The 18,626-nt window shown below is 40.1% G+C and overlaps 1 protein-coding gene across 1 annotated transcript; it reads left to right on the top strand.

The window, feature by feature from the left end:
- Positions 1-669: 669 nt before the first annotated feature.
- LOC120294545 (proline-rich receptor-like protein kinase PERK9) lies at positions 670-1,320 on the top strand. The gene has a single exon (XM_039314697.1). It carries the CDS (start codon positions 670-672, stop codon positions 1,318-1,320), a length of 651 nt encoding a protein of 216 aa, XP_039170631.1.
- Positions 1,321-18,626: the final 17,306 nt, after the last annotated feature.

Below are 18,626 nucleotides of genomic sequence, written 5' to 3'. Positions count from 1 at the left end.
GAAGGCCAAAAAGCTTGAAAATTGAAAAGAGGAGAGAGAGTTTTTAGCGGCAACTCAAATTCGAGCATTAATTATCGAGTCTCCTCAGTCCTTTTTCAGTCGGCTGACAGAAGAGAGAGAAAAAGAAAGCCTCACATTTTAGACTTTTCCATTTTCCATCAGTGAACACGTGTCGACATTTCAGTGGAGCCATCTAAGCTCGTGCGCGCCACGTAGGACGATGACGTGGTGATTGATATTTTCTCGTACAAAAGGGGTCAGCCACACAATTCAATTGAAGAGCAGAAGGTCAGACATTGATACGTACGGCCATCGAGAGAAAAACGTGAGTGGGGGCCACACAATAGAAACACAAGGCCACAGTTCATGAAGAAAAAGGGAGGTGTTTTTTTTTTTTTTGTCAGATAAAAAAAAAGAAAGGGAGGTGTTCTATTTCGTTTTTTCAGAGTTTTTTCGTTTAGGTCAAAGTCAACAAAGAAGGGGACACGATTCGTAAAAGAGAGCAGGAGAGTTCTTTTATTTTTGGGGTCAAAGTCAACAAGAAAGGTTGGGTTTTGCCTTTCTGAAGGGGTGCAGAGAGGGGCTGCAGAGAGAGGGGACGTGAGAGGGGACCTCTGAGAGAGAAAAACGAGAGGAAAAAAGGAGAACAAAAGCAAAAAGAGGAAGAAGATGGAGGAGCAGTCGCCGGTGCCCTGCTTCAACATCCCGCTCCGATCACCGATACTGCCAGAGCTCCGAACATCGATCCCCTGCGCTCGCCGCCTCCGCTGCCGACGCCAGCAGCCAGAGCCGGTTGCCGCGCCCCCGCGCCCGCCACGGCTGCAGCAACCCGAGCCGGTCGCCGCGCCCCCGAAGTCCGCTGGCCGCTGCTGCGACCTGCGCCTCCGCCCCTGCTCTGCTGGTCACCGCCTCCTCGCCGACCTCCTGCACTTGCCGCTTCCACCCTCCGTCGCTGTCGCCGCCGCCGCAGCAGCTCGCCCAAGCGCCGGCGCCCCTGTCGCCGCGCCTCCCACTGCTCTGCGCACCAACAGCCGCGCCACCGCCGACGTGCAGCGTCCGCCTTCGCTTCCCCCCACGCCAGCAGATCCCGAGCCGGTCCACGCGCCTCCACCACCGCCACCGCCGCCCTCCGAACGCCGGCCCCCTGCACGCCGTTCCGAGCCTCCCCCCTCCGAGCGACGGTCGCCAGGAGCCGCCCCTGCTGCGGCACTCGCGATTCCGGCGGCCCGCTGCCGCCCGAGCCCCCTCGCCGGAGCTCCTAACGCCGGCGCCTCTGTCGCCCACAGCTGCCCGTCCCCACAGCTAGCCGAGTCACCTTGAAGACCAGCCCCGGACGTTCAAATCCACACGCCAGTCCTCTCCTTTTTGCTGTTCGAGTCTTCATGTGGTCGTCCCTTGCTGTGTTAGCCAACTTCATTGACTTTGGAAGGCCAAATCAGTGAAGTATTAGCCATACTCAAGACTCGCTATTACTTATTGAGCGAGGTATCATCATTGGGCAGCACGTCACCTTGAACCGCCACTCGCGAGTCATCCGACATCCGTCATTTGACCGGAGTTGACAACGTTATCCACGTGATACCAAATATTAGGTAAGAATCTCGTTTCATTTGATTTTCACATATCTTTATTGCCTAATTTATTTGATTATCTTGTATGAATATTTGAATGATACTATCATATCCACAAAATATCGATTAGTTTTTTCTTTAATTAGGAGTTAATCCCTAATTTCACAACGTGCATACGATTGACAGTCTAATTTTCACGCCCGAAATACGACTCGCAATCGCACAGGAAAATTGCCAATCTGATCGCACGGGAAAATCGCCAATCCGATCTCACGTCCAGGATGTGATTCTCGATTTTGTTAAAAATTGCCTAATCCGATCTCATGCGCAAGATACGATTCGTTAATTTCATAGATGGGTATCAATCATATTTTGTCTGATTTGCCGTCATATTATTTGAATTAATTTTGTTTTCGTAAAAGAAAAACCCAAAAAAAATATATTTGAGTTAGATTAGATTCATGTTAGAATATTGCTTGTTTTAGGGTTATTCTGTATGTTTAGAATATGAAATTTATTTATTCCGAATTGTGAAAAAAAATACCAAAAACATTAATTTTGGATGTTAGATTCTCTTTTCATTAATTTAGATTGCACGTTTAATTACTGGACAATTTTCATTTCGAATTTCATAGAAAAGAAAAAGAAAATTCTAGAATTATAGCATTTTTTGCACGTCATCTAGTCATTGCATATTAGGATAGATTGCTTGCTTATTTAAGAAAACAGAAAAATACTACTTATGTCATATAGTTTAGGTCATATTGCTATGTCGTGTTGTGTTAGATTAGTAGCATGCATTGCATAAAGCATGATTCTCATTAAATAAGTGAAAACACAAATTAAGTGATTGCGAGTTAATTAAGAATCATATTTAGGGCTTTTGATGTGAATTTTGAGCTAACATGCTTTCGTTGCTACGGGGTAAGTCCCGTAATTTATTCATTGCTTACTTGGGTGTTATATTGATGGTTTGCGCACCCGTATGATCATCTTACTTGTTAGAAAAATAAATTAGAATTAATTCAAGTTGCTTGCAAAATATTTTTTTCGGAAAAAAGAGAAAGGTACCGAAAGGACGTTAGAGAAATTTAGCGTAATCAAGTTCTCGAACTCACAAATCTCTATAAGTAAATCTCCTGTTGCGTTACTTGATTTCTAATCGACCCATCAAAAATAGATTTATGGCAACTCTTAGTTAACAAAATCATTTGCATGTTAAGAACTTGAATTTAAGTTGTGAATTGATATATGTTTGGGAGAGCCGAGCTGAGTTTAAGCTTAGTAATCCATTAGCCAAACTTTAGGTGATGCACCTGAGGTTAGATCGTGACACATGCGTTTTCTTGTCTTCATGAGCTTGATGAATGTTGTATAGGAGTACAAATGATGCTGAGTTTAGCTTGGTTTGGTCTTTAAATTCTCGTGTGAACTATGGGATCGTTTAAAACTTTGGCAAAAAACTAAGCCTATCCATATTAATTCATGGCTGGTCATTATGGACTTTGCATGTGTGCTTTTTAGAGTGGTCGTTTTGATGTGTTTGATTGATCATTTTCTGTGATGTTTATTGCATTTGAAAGTCCATGTTACTTACTTTTATTTTGATTAAGTGATCTTTTCCGTAGATCTTGTATGTGAGTGTCGGGGCTTAAATAGGGGCATGCAACCTGTTTGATTGACTTTGGGTTCAAACCCAGATTTGTAAAATCAGCTCAAACTCGCATATTCGAGGACGATTTCAGCTTGGTTTTTGTGTGTTTTAGGTTATGATTTCTATTTAATATTGCTCTTTGCATGTGGTGGTATAACCTTGATATTTTAGTTTCACATGAGATTGTTTATGGGTCGAGATTGAAGGCCACAAACATGGCTTTAGGAAGTTGCTTAGGCTAGTTTAATGCACACCAAGTGTTCGACGAAATGCCCAAACTAAGCTTCAATCTTGAGATGGTCAATTCGAGCTTAGTTCTTATGATATTCATGTACTTGGCTCTTCCGTATTAGTGTAAATCAAACATAGATCAGTTTAGGGAATTGTTTTCAAAATAAAAATAAAAAATCGAAAAAATCTGAAAATTTCAATAAAAAATAAAAATGATCGATGGTATCAAATTAAGGTAAAAATGACATCTATGAGATTTTCCTAATTTTATAAGGTCATTTTTCCTAATTTAATGCTATTTTGGTATTTTATAATCATTTTTGTAAATAATCCATTTTGCATAAATTAAATTTATTTAGAGTAATTTTATGCATATTAAATCCCATTTCACTCATGGGGGTCTTGTCCTAGGGCGTGATAACAAGACCATGTAATATCATTTGCCTAACTTGTATCGGGTTTTCTTTTTCCGCATTTATTTTCAAGTAATTTCAATTTCTTAGATGTTTACTTACCGCACCGCTTTTCATTAATTTGAGTGCAAATTTCTCTTTTAAATTAGATTATGATTAGTCTAGACATTAAGGAAAACAAACCTACAAAAACATTTGCATGGACACTTAACAGTTTCATAAGGATTATAATTGGTAATCAAGATTGCATGGCAATTTAAAGAAACAACCTTCTAAGTTAGTAGTATTGCAAGGGCGCTAATAGAAATATTGGCGTAAACAAGTCCCCGTTCCTAAAAATCTTTGGTTGTATAGGAATTGAGACAACAATCCCATGTCTTGATTGGTTTTTAGTTGACCCTAATAGGCTCTATGAAGCACGGACACGTGGTCCATGCTTCAGTGTTGTCTCCGACATGTGTCGGAGGTGTCGGACATTTTGACATGCTCGGACACGGTCGGACACGTGGTCAATGCGTTTTGATTTTCCGACACGTGGTCAACCTTTGCCCGACACACTTCGACACGCGTGTCCGGGAGGGAGCAGACCGCGAGCAACGGCAAGAGACGGCCGAGCATAGATTGAGACGAGGGCCGCCACTGTGATGCTGCGATGGATTCGACGAGGTTGCAGCTGCGAGGGAGAAAGGACCAAAGGTGAGAGGAAGAGGAGAGGAAGGCGATCGTGCGGCGAGGAAGGGGGTCGTGCGGCGAGCGGCGATGAAGGAGAAGGATCGGGAGGAGGAGAAGAGGAAGGGTCGCGAGCGGCAAGGAGGAGGAGTAAAGGAGCTAGGGTTTTGATAAGAAACTCAAAAATAATTAAAAAATGGGAGTCTCATCACGTATTTTGGGGGAGGGAAAGTGACAGGGACAGGTGGGGGAAATCGACGGTGGTTGGAGGGAAAGAAAAAAAGTAAATTTGGGGGTGGGGGAATGGACGATGGTGGGGAGGGAAAGAAAAATAAATTTGAGGGTGGGAGGAAATGGATGAGGGAAAAAAGAGAGTGGGGTGGACTCTAGAATTTTTTTTAATCAAAAAAATAAATAAATGAGATTAAAAAATAATTTCAAAAATAAATATACTGAATTTGAATTAAATTAATTAAAAATAAAAATATTTATTTAATATACAACATGTCCCAACGTGTCGGAATTCTCTATTTTTAAGAAATAACGTGTCGACGTGTCGTATCACGTGTCGTGTCGCCATGTCCGTGCTACATAGAATAGGCTAGTGGTGACTCATAAAAATACATAGATTGTTAAGAATTAAAATGCAAAATCCAATATCGCGCGAGGTATGGGCTTACGAGAACCCGCATCTAATCTAGGACCATTGGTCCGCCTCTTTAGGCAAATACCTCTACACCTCTTCTTTTTCTCCCGAACGGAGAAAGAGAGGTCGTGACAATGTCAAGTGTAAAAGGTAGAGAGTACCGGGCATGCTAAGCTAAAAGCCTGGATGATTTCATTAATGTTGAATTATTAGAAGATGGCGAAGCTAGTTTTGGCTAAGTAGTAATCCTATAATATAATTCCGCACTTTGTGGCACATTCTCTCTATTAGAATCTTTCAAGTCGCTTCATCGAAGAGACCTGAAAAAATCTCATGCAGACTCCTGTGATGTGAATGGTTGTCTCATGGGTTGTCGGACTGGCTATCTGAATGAAGTGGCCAAAGGGATGAACAACAAACCCGGATATTTCGAAAACAAAACCTAATTGTGAAGTTCTGTAGGCAGATGAATCTCCAGGGAGGTTTAGTCGAGCCGCCAGCTCAGAATTGGCCGATTAACTCAGCTTCTTTGACATCGATTCTATATATTCACTGGCACCAGTATAGACAGATATAGTCTGTACATTCTATTCGCCAATGTTTAACCTGTGTTTACTTGCAGTTCTAATTATCCTCCCTGCTGCTTGAACCAACTGATGCATGCAGGATTTGGTCGTAGTAAATTGATCAAATTCACCTGGCCACTCCATTTAATTCGTAACCTAAGAAAAAAGTGACATGAAAAGGAACTTGAAACTTGAAGACAAAGATTGGTTAGAGGATGTGCAATCGTGCAAAATCTTCTGAATAGAATTCGCAGTTTCCACATCATAAAGTATTAAACATATGTCTCCAACAACATTAAATAAACATAAAAGAGAGAGCATCGGTCAACTATGGTCGGTGCCTCCGATGCAATCCTGTGCGCAACGCCTGGCATATGCTTTTTATACCCTGATTTTCCGGAAACGTGTCAATCTCTCAATCCCCAAAGACCAATTCTTTGATCACTCGGAGCGCCCACATAATGCTGTCACAACCCGACGACAAAGCCCAACACCAGCACTGCCACGATCAGCTTCAGCACAGGCGGCGGCAGCACGGTTGGGGGCGGTGGCAGCACGGTTGGTGGCGGTGGTGGCAGCATGTTTGGCGGCGGTGGTGGCAAGATTACTGGTGGCCCTAGCAGCAGCTTTATTGGCAGCACTGGTGACAACATGGGTGGCGGTGATGATATTGTTGGCGATGAGGGCAACGGCGGCGATGACGGTGGTGACAGCAGCGGCAGCACTAAGAAAGGCAGCGGCGACACTAAGAAAGGCGGCAGTGGCACGGAGAAAGGCGATGGTGACAGCCTTGGCGTCGGTAACATCAGTGGTGGGGGTGGCCGGACCTGCACTAGTACCAGCACCAGCAGCAGTGGCGGAGAGAGCTCCCCTTACTCCCCCCTCTTCCATGGACTGTTCAGTTTGCGCCATGCCCTCATTGACGGCAGCAGGGTTGCGGGCGGCGGCAGCACGGTTGGCGGCGGCAGCAGCAGCACATTTGGCGGTGGTGGCGAGATTACTGGTGGCCCTGGCAGCAGCTTTATTGACAGCACTGATGGCAACATTGGCGATGGCGATGGTATTGTTGGTGACGCATGTGACGGTGGCAATGACGGCAATGACAACAGTGGCGGCACTAAGCAAGGCGGTGGTGGCACTGAGAAAGGCGACGGGGATGGCGTTGGTAACACAGGCATTGGCAGCATTGGTGGTGGGGGCGGCCAGACTTGCACCAGCACCAGCAGCAGTGGCGGGGAGAGCTCCACTGACAGCCCCCTCTTCCCTGGCGATGGCGTTGGTAATACAGGGATCGGCAGCATCAGTGGTGGGGGCGGCAGGATCTTCACCATCAGCAGCAGCAGCGGTGGGGAGAGCTCCCCTGATAGCCCCCTCTTCCATGGCGATGGCGTTGGTAACACAGTCATCGGCAACATCGGTGGTGAGGGCGGCGGGACCTGCACCATCACCAGCAGCAGTGGCGGGGAGAGCTCCCCTGACACCTCCCTTTTCCATGGACCGTTCACTTTGCAGCACGTGCTCATGGACGGCATCATTGGCGCTGCCTCTGCCGCTGCCACTGTCACTGCCACCCTCTTCCTCCTGGCCAGCATCATCACTAATCAAAACGCATGTTGATGGTTTATTCCATTGACTAAACTCATGCTTAGCTATCAAATAATAATATTCGTGATAAAGCGATCAAGATTCTCACTTTGTTAGTCTTACATATTATTAGCAAGTGACTTGGCCCATAAGGATACCATCCTAGACAGGACAAGTTTTTCAAGCTTTGACTTTGTCCATTAGGCACTTTTAAGCGGGATTCTTTCTCCATAAGTGCTAGTTTACTTGCCTATTCATAAGGCACTGGAATATAGATGCGTATATCCACACAACCCTTTTTACAGAGGTACTAAGCATGATCCATCAACCTCAATCTCTATGATTCCACAACCAAAATCATAAACCAGCTCACAACTTAGGTTTAATAAACAAATCATACTTTTTTACCATCACCATTTAAATATCAATGGTCTAGTCCATTGATTAATCTCTATTAAATCACATTTTATATATCACAACAAGTTTTCTAAATTATTTCAAACTCCATTTCACAAATTAGTATACAACCTTTCATAAACTATATTTAAAACAAAGGACTTCTCGTAAGTCTTTTCCAAAAGGTTTCGTAAACCCATTTGCAAGCAATTAACTCATAACAGTGGTTATTTGAGTTGATGCACTCAAATTCCTAATAATTAACTGAAAAATGATATAAAAAGATCGAGTAAAACAATATTCTACTAAATGACTCGACTAAACTATGCCTATTTATTGATAAAACAACACCTACGTGCTAACACAAAGCTTGCTCATTGCGAAAACTTAATTTTGTTCGATATGTGCAGCTCGCATCATAACTTCCTCCATAGAACTCCTTAGCCACCTTAAAACCCTACTAGAAATGACTGAACTTTAGCTCAAAATTTATCGTTTGCAACATGACTAGCCTGTGCAACAAGCTTGAAAATTGCGTTCTAGACAAAACCTAGGCTCAATTCAGAATCATAAAGTGTTATAACTTCACAACATGCTAAATTATTAGACCCATGAGGTGCTAAATGACTTGACTAAATTATGCCTATTTATTGATAAAACAACACCTACGTGCTAACAAAAAGCTTTCTCATTGCGAAAACCTAGTTTTGTTCGATATGTGCAACTCGCATCATAACTTCCTCCATAGAACTCCTTCTTAGCCACCTTAAAACCCTACTAGAAATGACTGAACTTTAGCTCAAAATTTATCGTTTGCAACATGACTAGCCTGCACAAGCTTGAAAATTGCGTTCTAGACAAACCCTAGGCTCAAATTCAGAATCATAAAGTGTTATAACTTCACAACATGCTAAATTATTAGACCCGTGAGGTGCTATACGTTACCTGAAAACTACCCAATAAAACACACTAAGTCATAATTGACCTAAATCTAAATTTTAAGCCTGAATTTTGACCATTCCTTTGAATAGACGATCAGAGGTTCGATCATTTAGCACATGTCAAATCAACTGTTGAGGCATCCGGATCAATCACATACAAAAGCTTTCCCCTTTTTTACTCCTTGTTCTTCTTCCTCAGTGAGCTCGCTTCCCTCTGCCCCGGTGTTCCCTCTCAAACCCTAAATTGTCAAATTTGTAAAGTGCGAGACGTTGCTTGAAAACTACCCAATAAAACGCAAGATAATTGACCTAAATTTGAATTTCAAGCTCGATTTTTGACTATTCTAGACATTGCTTGAAAACTACCCAATAAAATGCAAGATAATTACCTAAATTTGAATTTCAAGCCTGATTTTTGACTATTTCTTTGAATAGACAATCAGAAGGTTCGATCACTTACCGACATTGAAAAATGGTGTCAAATCGGGTGCTCTCTCTCAAACCCTAAATTGTCAAATTTGTAAAGTGCTAGACATTGCTTGAAAACTACCCAATAAAATGCAAGATAATGACCTAAATTTGAATTTCAAGCCCGATTTTTGACTATTTCTTTGAATAGACAATCAGAAGGTTCGATCACTTACCGACATTGCAAAATGGTGTCAAATCAGGCTATCAAAGCTTCTGGATCGATAACGCATGAGAGCTTTCCCTTTCTTCTTTCTTGAGAGCTCTCTCTTCTCTCTCTCTCCCCCCCCCCCCCGTGCTCTCTCTCTCTCTCTCTTTGTGTGGGAAGTACTTTTGTATAGTGTTCACTTGATTACTTCGCCGTAAAATCTAACGACGTCGTTTGTCCTATGTGGCTTCGCTGATGGTGATTGGACAATTTTTAAAAGTTTTTTTAAATTTATCTATATATATATTTAAATCACTCATTTTAAGAAGTGCAAGTATCTCATAATTATAGCTTCTTCAAAACTATATCGTTGTATAGAAACTTTCAAGAGACTACGTCATTCAATTTTAAGGTGTTGCAACTTTAAAGTAACAATGCACTTCACAGCATAACTAAGCACAACATATTTACAGTTCAATCACAACAACACCAAATGAGCTCTAGTAGCCCATTATCCAATCATGCTAGGTAACACAGAAAAGGGAAATTATTTCAGTAGCATTTACGCTATTTTCTTTTTCTTTTTCCTCTTCTTCTTGACCATTCAATTTTTCTTTTTCTCTCTTTTTTTTTTTTTTTTTTTTTTTTTTTGCATTTGATTTTTCAGAAGCCATGTTTTACACTTAGGGTCTTGATTCCGACCGTGCTTATATAAAGGTAAGAATAGTGTAAGTTCTATAAATTTCTAACGGCGCTCACTTGAATGCCTCTTATATGCAAATCTGGAATTGGAATGAGTGATGTGAGTGGGAACTGAGAAGAACTGGGCGTCGTCAAAGAAGAGAGGTCGCCGATGAATTTCTCTTTGCGTGGTGCAATTACAGCCCCACGAAGGATCACTAGTTCACAGGGTCGACTTTTTCATCCGCTTTTCTTGTGCGACTTTCAGCTTCGGGTTTTTTTTTTTTTTTGGGGGAGGGAGGAGGGAATTTTCATCTACCACCGTAGGGGGAGAATATTGGGTCGGACCATGAAGGATCACTTCATCTTAGGGTCAACCTTTCGTCTTTCTTCCGCGACTTTCAGCTTTTGGAACGGAGACCAGGGGGGAGGTTTTTCTTATCTACCACCGTCAGGGGAGAATATTAGATGGGACCATTGAGGATCACTACATCTTAGGGTCAACTTTTGCATGAACGCTCAGCGGTTTCATAAGAATTATAATTGGTAATCAAGATTGTGTGCCAATTTAAATAAATAACTCTCTAAGTTAGTGGTATTGCAAGGGCGCTAGTAGAAACATTGGTATAAACAAGTCCCTATTTCTAAAAATCTTTGATTGTGTAGGAATTGAGACAACATTCCCACGTCTTGATTGGTATCTAGCCGACCTCAATAGGCTAGTGGCGACTCCTAGAAATGCATAGGTTGTTAAGAACTAAAAAACAAAATCCAATGTTGAGCGAGGTATGCGCTTGAGCCCGCGCCTAGTCTAGGGCTGTTGGATCGCCTCTTTAAGCAAATACCCCTAAACCTTCTTTCTTTTCCCCCGAACGAAAAAAGAGAGGTCGCGATACCTGTGTGAGTGCGCTAATCTCTTATCCGTCCAACATACTTTATTTTATATGATGCACTTAGCATTAAGATGCATAAACATCAAATAATGACTCATAGGCATTAATAATGAAAACACAAATTTATTAAATATGAATACTTAAGGGAAATTATAATAATCGGTACATCAGTCTCTACGTAATCCTAAAGATTTTATATGGTCACAAAACACATCTCTAGGTATTGGTTTCGTCATAGAATCTGCTATCATTTTATGCGTAGATATGTATTATAAGTTCATATCTTTTCGTGCAATCATATCTTTAAAAAAATAATACTTAGTATCTATATGTTTGGTCTTATCATGATATTTTAGATTTTTGGTATACGCTATTGTTGCTTGGCTATCATTGTTAACCAACAATGAGTTGACAATATTCTTAATAACACCTAAATAATCCAAAAATCTCTTAAACCAAACACCTTGTATTGTTGTCAATAATGCCATGAACTCAGTTTCCATCATGGACAAGACTATACATGTTTGTTTCTTACTGCTCCAAAATATGACGCCATTATTCAGTAAGAAAATAAATCAAAATGTAGATTTCCTTTAATCTAAATCTCCTCCACAATTAACATTTGAATAGCATTCAAGTTGTAGATCATTTCCTTGATAACTCAACGTATAATCAGCAGTTTCTTTCAAATACCTCAGTATTCTTTTGACGGCTTTCTAATGTGCTTCACCATTCCAACTGCAAAACATATGTCGGGTCTTGTATACATCATAACGTACATTAAGCTTTCAATAGTACTAGCATAAGGAACACGTTGCATTTGTTCATTCTCTTGTGGAGTCTTTGGACGCATTCTATTGCTTAATCATTCATCTTTTGCAATAGGAGTATCTATGAGTTTATAATTTTGCATACGAAATCGTTCAAAAAATTTATTTATATACGTTTTTTGCGAAAGAGACAATGATCTCTTTAAATAATCCCTTGAAATCTTACTCCAATAATGTATGTAGCCTCACTCATGTCTTTCATCTCAAACTTGGAATATAACCAACTCTTAATAGTATTAATAAACTCCATATTGCTTCCGATAATTAGTATATCATCAACATATAATAATATGATCACAAATTGATCTTTGGATATTTTGAATATGCAATGATCCTCATAAATCATTGTAAAATCATATGCCATTATGGCATTATGAAAACGTATATATCATTATCTCGACGACTTCTTAAAGTCATATATAGATCTCAAAAGTCAATATGCCTTTGGTTCTTTGCCTTTCAAAATGAAATCAATAGGTTATTCCATATATATTTATTCTTTTAATTTTTCCATTGAGAAAATCAGTCTTTACATTCATTTGATATAACTCAAGATCCATAGTAACTATAATTATCAGAATAATGCGAATCGAGGTAAATCTCACTACATGAGAAAATGTTTTCTCATAATCAATTCATTTCTATTGATTATACATTTTCGCCACAAAAAAAGCCTTATATATTTTTATTGAGCCATCGGCTTTACGCTTTATTTTGAAAACCCACTTGCTCTCAATGGCTTTGCGTCTTTTTGGAAAATCAACTAGTTTCCAAACATGGTTTGATTTCATTAACTCAATTTCCTTTTCCATTACATGTATCCATTTTTCCTTACTAGGGTAATTTAGAGCCTCATTTACATTTCTTGGTTCATCTTTATCTTGTGGAGCAACCATAGAAGTTTTCCCTTCAATATCAAAATGTTGATGGTGAATACTTTTGCGACTTGTTCGCCTTATGAGATATTGTACACTTTGCACATTATTCTCCATTATATTCCCACTCGGATTAGATAATGCTGATATTGTCTCATCATGTGATTGTAATTTAGAGTGAGTCGAATTTAATTCATCACTTCTCATATTATTTTCACTTGGACGAATTTTACTAAATTTATTATCTTGATCCAAGATTTCAAATAGGAGTAATGTTAATCTATTTCGCCATTCTTAGGAAACTCATTTGCTAAGAATTTTCTAAGAATGTGACATCCCGTGATTCAAATTCGGTTATACTCTCACTTTCCTACTCACTTCTAAACACATACCATTTTGAGTATTCTGAGTATCTTACTAAAATACTTTTCTTGCCTCTAGGACCCAATTTTCTATATTTGTGAGAGGACTCATGAGTATAGACAGCACGATCCCACGATTTAAGAAAACTTATATATGATTTTCTACCTGTCCATAACTCATATAGAGTGGAAATAACTGATTTAGAATGCATACGGTTAAGTATATAAACAGTAGTTAATAAAGCATCACCCCAAAAAGTGATAGATAAGTTAACATGCACCATCATGGACCTAACCATTTCCAGTAGGATTCTGTTTCTCCTTTCATGTTGAGGAGTATAGGGAATAGAGAATTGTCTTTCTATTCCTTTTTTCATCACATAAATTTCTGAATTCATCAGATAAATATTCTTGACCTTAATCGGATTTCAATACTTTTATTTTCTTATCTAATTGATTTTCTGCTAAGCTCATAAACTTTTTGAAACAAATCAATGCTTCAGATTTTTGAGAAATCAAATAGACGTGTTCGAATCGAGTATAATCTTTTATAAATGTGATGAAATAAATAGCTTCATGCTTTTCTCTCACATTCATTGGATCACATATGTCAGAATGGATTGATTGCAAATGAAATTAAGCTCTTTTATTTTTTCCAAATGATTTCTTTGTCGTTTTCCCTGCTAGGCAATGCTCACACATGGGCAATTTGATTTTTTCAATGTTGCTCAACAAGCCCTCTTTGACTAGCCCATTCATATGTTGTTGGCCAATATAACCAAGCCTAGTATGCTATACATTCACATCATTATCATATGAATTAGAAGACTTGAAGAGGGAATAACAAATATTGACATTACCACAGTCAACATTTAATACAATAAAATCATCTAGAAAATAACTACAACCATAGTAATTTGTATTCAAATACAAATTCACACAATTATTATGGAAGTTCAAACTAAAACAAAGTTTTACTAACATTAAAATAGACACTAAATTTCAATGAATCTCTGGAGCATATAATACATAATGTAGGAATAAGATGCGTCCACCACACATGTTTAATTGGCAGGTGCCAATCCATTTTACTTCAATTCTAGAGTTGTTTCCTACATAAATCCATTTAGTTCCAGTCGGTATTCGTCGAAATTCCACGAAGGATTCTCTATCCTTCACTACATCTAGAGTTGTTTCCTACATAAATCCATTTAGTTCTAGTTAGTACTCGTCGAAATTCCACGAATGATTCTTTATCATTCGCTACATGGTCTGTTGCTTGTGAATCTTTTTTGGCTCATGACAGTCATGGGCATAGTGACCATTCTAGCCATAGTTATAACATTTCATCCTTGAAATTCTTTTCACTCGAGGACGTTTTCATCTCTTATGTTGGTTAACTCTTAGTTTCTTGCTTGAAGGACTTGATCCTTTGCACTTCCACATTTTGAACGAATCAATGTGCTTGCGCTTAAAGCTCGAAGCCCCTTCTGAACTAGAACCAGCACCACAAATATCTGTTTCCCGCTCAAACGCCATGAAGCGGTCCTCTGCTAGTTCAAGGTGGTGCACAACATTCTTAAGTTCTTCCATAACTTGACTAAGAGTTTTGCTTTTCAAGCATATGTTGAATTTTCATATTCAATATCTCACAATTCTCGCCATTCAATTTCTCTTCTTTGTTCAACTCATCAATTATACTCTTAATTGTTGAAGGCATTGGATCTAAACATATTATACACATATGTACGAATTATTAATGCCTATAATTTATGCATCCATTTTGCATAAACTTATCATATTAATGAATAATTTCAAATAAGGTTTCGGAATCAAAATGTCACTATGTTTTCAATTATTATCAAAAAAGCTTAACTTGAAATTATTATTAATATAATCGTTCATGCAAAAATAAGTTCACCAACGTTACTAAAACTTTTTTGAACTTCCCACAAAAAATTGTAAATTAACATACTAATCTACAACGATAGATAATATTGAACTTTCAATAATTAAACATGTCATTTATACTAAGTAATATATTCAGAGGAAATATATCAACATAGAAATAAATATTTACACTTAAAACATCTCAAACTAATATAAGAAAAATAAATAATTAAACCTAAATATACTCATTTATCAACACATGGACACCAGGAGTGCCATAACTTGGCACAAAGGAACACTTAGGGGCTATTTGTTTAAATTTATTTCTGTTCCCCGGAACACAAATTTTTGTTCTTTTATTCCGGGGAACAAAAAAAGAACAGAAATGCGTTTGTTTACATTTTTGTTCCTAGGAACAAAAAATCTAATTTTTTGTTTTCGGGAACAGATTTGGAACATAAATAAGAAGTATAAAAAACTTGTTTCTTGTTCCCAGGAACAATTCTGAGAAACACTTATTTTTTTTTTTTTTTTTCTTATTCTTTTTTCTTTGGCCAGTCGCCAACCTCGGCCATGGCCGGCGACCGGCCGTCGAGGGTCGGTGACCTTGCTGGAGCGTCGCTGTGGCTAGGCGAGGCCGCTGGCCCTCGTCGGCCTATCGCCGGCCATGGCCGAGGCCGGCGATCGGCCAAAAGGAAGAAAGAGACAAAAGAAAAAAAGAAAAAAGAAAAAGAAAATAAAAAGAAAATAAAATATTAAAAAATTAAAAGAAACAAAAATTAATACAAGTTTACCAATCGTGTTTCCGTTTTTTTTTATTCCAGAACAAAAATTTTATGCAGTTACTAAGGGCGCGTTTGTTTGCACCGTGTTTCGTTCCCAGAACAAAAATTTCTGTTTTTTTGTTCTCAAAAACAAAAAACAAAACGCGTTTGGGTGCGTTTCTGTTCCTTTTTTTTTTTGTTCCCAAACAAAAAGGGAACAAAAATAAGAAACAATAAATTCTTGTTTCTTATTTCAAACACATTTGAGGAATAAAAAGAAACAAAATTGTGTTCTCCTCTCGCGAGCCTCTCCTCCCCGCAAGCATCTCCACGGTCGTCTTCTCCGGCGCCTCCCACTCTCCGGCGTCGACGCCTGCCTCTCGTCTCGAGACCATCCGGCTTCTCCACCGTCATCCTCTCCGGCGCCGACAGCCGCTGCGAGCGTCTCCACTGCGAGCGGGTGACGGAGCCGGGTCGCGGGTCGCCGGGCGGCGGCGGCGGCCGCAGTGCGGGGGCTCGGTCGTGGGGTCTCAAGCGGCGGACGTCTAGGAGCGGAGCGGCGAGGACGGCCGGTTGAGTCGTGGGCCGGCGCGGGGGTCGACGATCGAGCGGATCTCGAAGTCATGGGTCACGGAGCGGTGAGATCTGATGCGGCGGTGGCGAACGGAGGCTCGAGACCTGCAGATGCGTCGATCGGGCGTGAGGCGGAGGGGCGGTCGCCGATGCGGTGGAGGGAGACGACGGTGTGGCTCTGGGTCACTGTCGGCCCGGCGCGGCGAGGCCGACCTCGCGCCGGGCGGGCGAGCTCGATCTCGCCCGATCCGGCGAGGCCGAGCTCGCCCGGCCGGCGGCCGAGCTCGCCCGGCCGGCGGCGATGCCGAGCCTCGCCGGGGGCCGGCGAGCCTCGCCGTGGCTGGGCGAGGCCGCCGGCCAAAAGAATGAAAAAAGAAAAAGGAAAAGAAAAAAAAAAAAGAAAAAAGGAAAAATAAATTAGAAAAATAAGAAAGAAAATAAAAATAAAAATAAAAATATTAAAAAATTAAAAGAAATAAAAAAATTATACAAACTTACCAAACGTGTTTTTATTCTTTTTATATTTTTGGAACAGATTTACCAAACGCGTTTTTTGTTCAAAAATTGTTCCCTGGAACAGAAACACTTTTTTTTATTTATGTTCCCAGAAACAATTTTTAAACAGAAACGTTACCAAACGCACCCTAAACGTGTTCTTTTGTTAAAAAATTATTCTCCTGAACATAAATAGTTTTTTCTATTTCTATTTTCGGGAACAATTTTTGAACAGAAACGTTACCAAACGCAGCTTTAAGTGCTAAAAGTTACGAACGTGACACTTAAATACCAAAATCGAGCAAAATGGATCACTTAAGTGCCAATCCAACTAAAATGCTGACGTGACGATTTTCTGGTGAGTTAAGTGCAAAACGGCATCGTTTTGCATACTAACGTGGCTAGATAATACAAAAACGACGTCGTTTGGTGTTGACGTGATAAAACATTAATAAAATTAAATTTAAAACTGTTGACACCTAAATTTTGCCATTTCATTTAGGATTTAATCGTGTACAAGATTAGGAATTAGTCACAAAAAAGAAGAAGAAGGAAAATAAAAGAAACGAAAAAAAAGCATAAAAAAAACAAAAAAAAAAGAAAGAAAACAAAAACAAAAGCAAAAAAAAAAAAAAAAAAGAAAAGAGAAAAAGAAAACATGGAAGGGGCCGGGCCGGATCTCGCCTTGGCCCGGCCCATGTCGCCTTCTCCCCCTCCAACTTCACGTGAAACCCTAGAGAAAAGAACATAGAGAGGGAAAAGAAAAAGAGAGGAGGAGAACAAGAGCACAGCGAGAGAAAATGAGAGAAAGAGTGTACAGAGAGAAAGGGGGGAGGAGAAGCACAGAATACCGATTGAGAGAAACACAGAAAAGGACTGAGAGGGAGAGGGAGACCAAGAAGGAGGTTGGCCGTCGTCGGAGGTCTGTTCTTCAGCCGCCGTCCACTGTAGCCCTCCCCTCGAACTAGGTAGGCTTTTTCCGGCCGTGTGTCCCTTGTTTTTGGAAGACGACGGGCCGGAACTTGCGCTGACTAGTTTGCGCAAGTTTTGGTCCAACCCGGTCCTCCCTGAAAGCTGATAGTTGTTCTAGATGCGTCGTTAGGAGTTTAGATTTGTGCTCGTGTCTGTATCAAGTCGAAAATCCCCCGTGTCAATAGCGTACACCAAGTGCTTGTGAAAATGTCCCATAAAGGACCGGAAGCTAGCTCACGTTTTAAATGGGGATCGATCCGTGTTTGTGTTCATAGTAGTTGAATCATGTTTTTTCTTTGTATGCTTATTGCATTTTGGTGTGGCTTTCGCAAAATAATTGTGTATCATCGAGAGAGCAAGAGTTTTTGTCGTTTCGATGTTTGGATTAATGGTCACCAGAGTTCGTGGCCAACGGTGGTTTGTGCCGGTTGGAATGGATGACTGGTTGATGGTGGTGGTTCGGCGGTGGAACATCGGTTGCTTCGGTTGGTGTTGCCGTTTGGACGAGCTTCAGTGAGGAACAAGATCTCGGTGATAGAAGGGGCTTTGAGCGTGTAGAGAATCGACGAAAAGAAGGAGGCCAGAAGAAGAAAAGAAAAGGATAAAAAAGGAAAAAGCAAAACAAAAACAAAAAAATAGAAAACTATAGAAAAGTAAAAAATGACTTCGGGAAGGAGGAGTCAGGAGAAAGTGCAGTAGAAGAAGACGAAATAGGGAAGAAGACAATTTTTTTTTTTTAATTTAAAAAAATTAAAAACAATATAAAAACATGTCTTTTTGTCCGATTGGGTCGGATCCGCATTTGGGCTGGGTTAGCGGGTCGGATTAGGTTCACCCCGTTTGAACCCGCTCCCATGAATATTATAATATTAAAAAATTCAAAAAAAAAATAAAATTAAAAAAATTAAAAAAATTCGAAAAATAATAAAAATTCACAAACCCTCTGAAAATTCAAAAATTCAGAAAACATTAAAAAATTAAAAAAATTCAGAAAATATTGAAAA

This window comes from Eucalyptus grandis, chromosome 6 (assembly GCF_016545825.1).
Source record: "Eucalyptus grandis isolate ANBG69807.140 chromosome 6, ASM1654582v1, whole genome shotgun sequence".
NCBI lineage: Eukaryota > Viridiplantae > Streptophyta > Magnoliopsida > Myrtales > Myrtaceae > Eucalyptus > Eucalyptus grandis.
The sequence above is the reverse complement of the archived record's forward strand: the minus strand, read 5'-3'. Positions and strand labels throughout refer to the sequence as shown.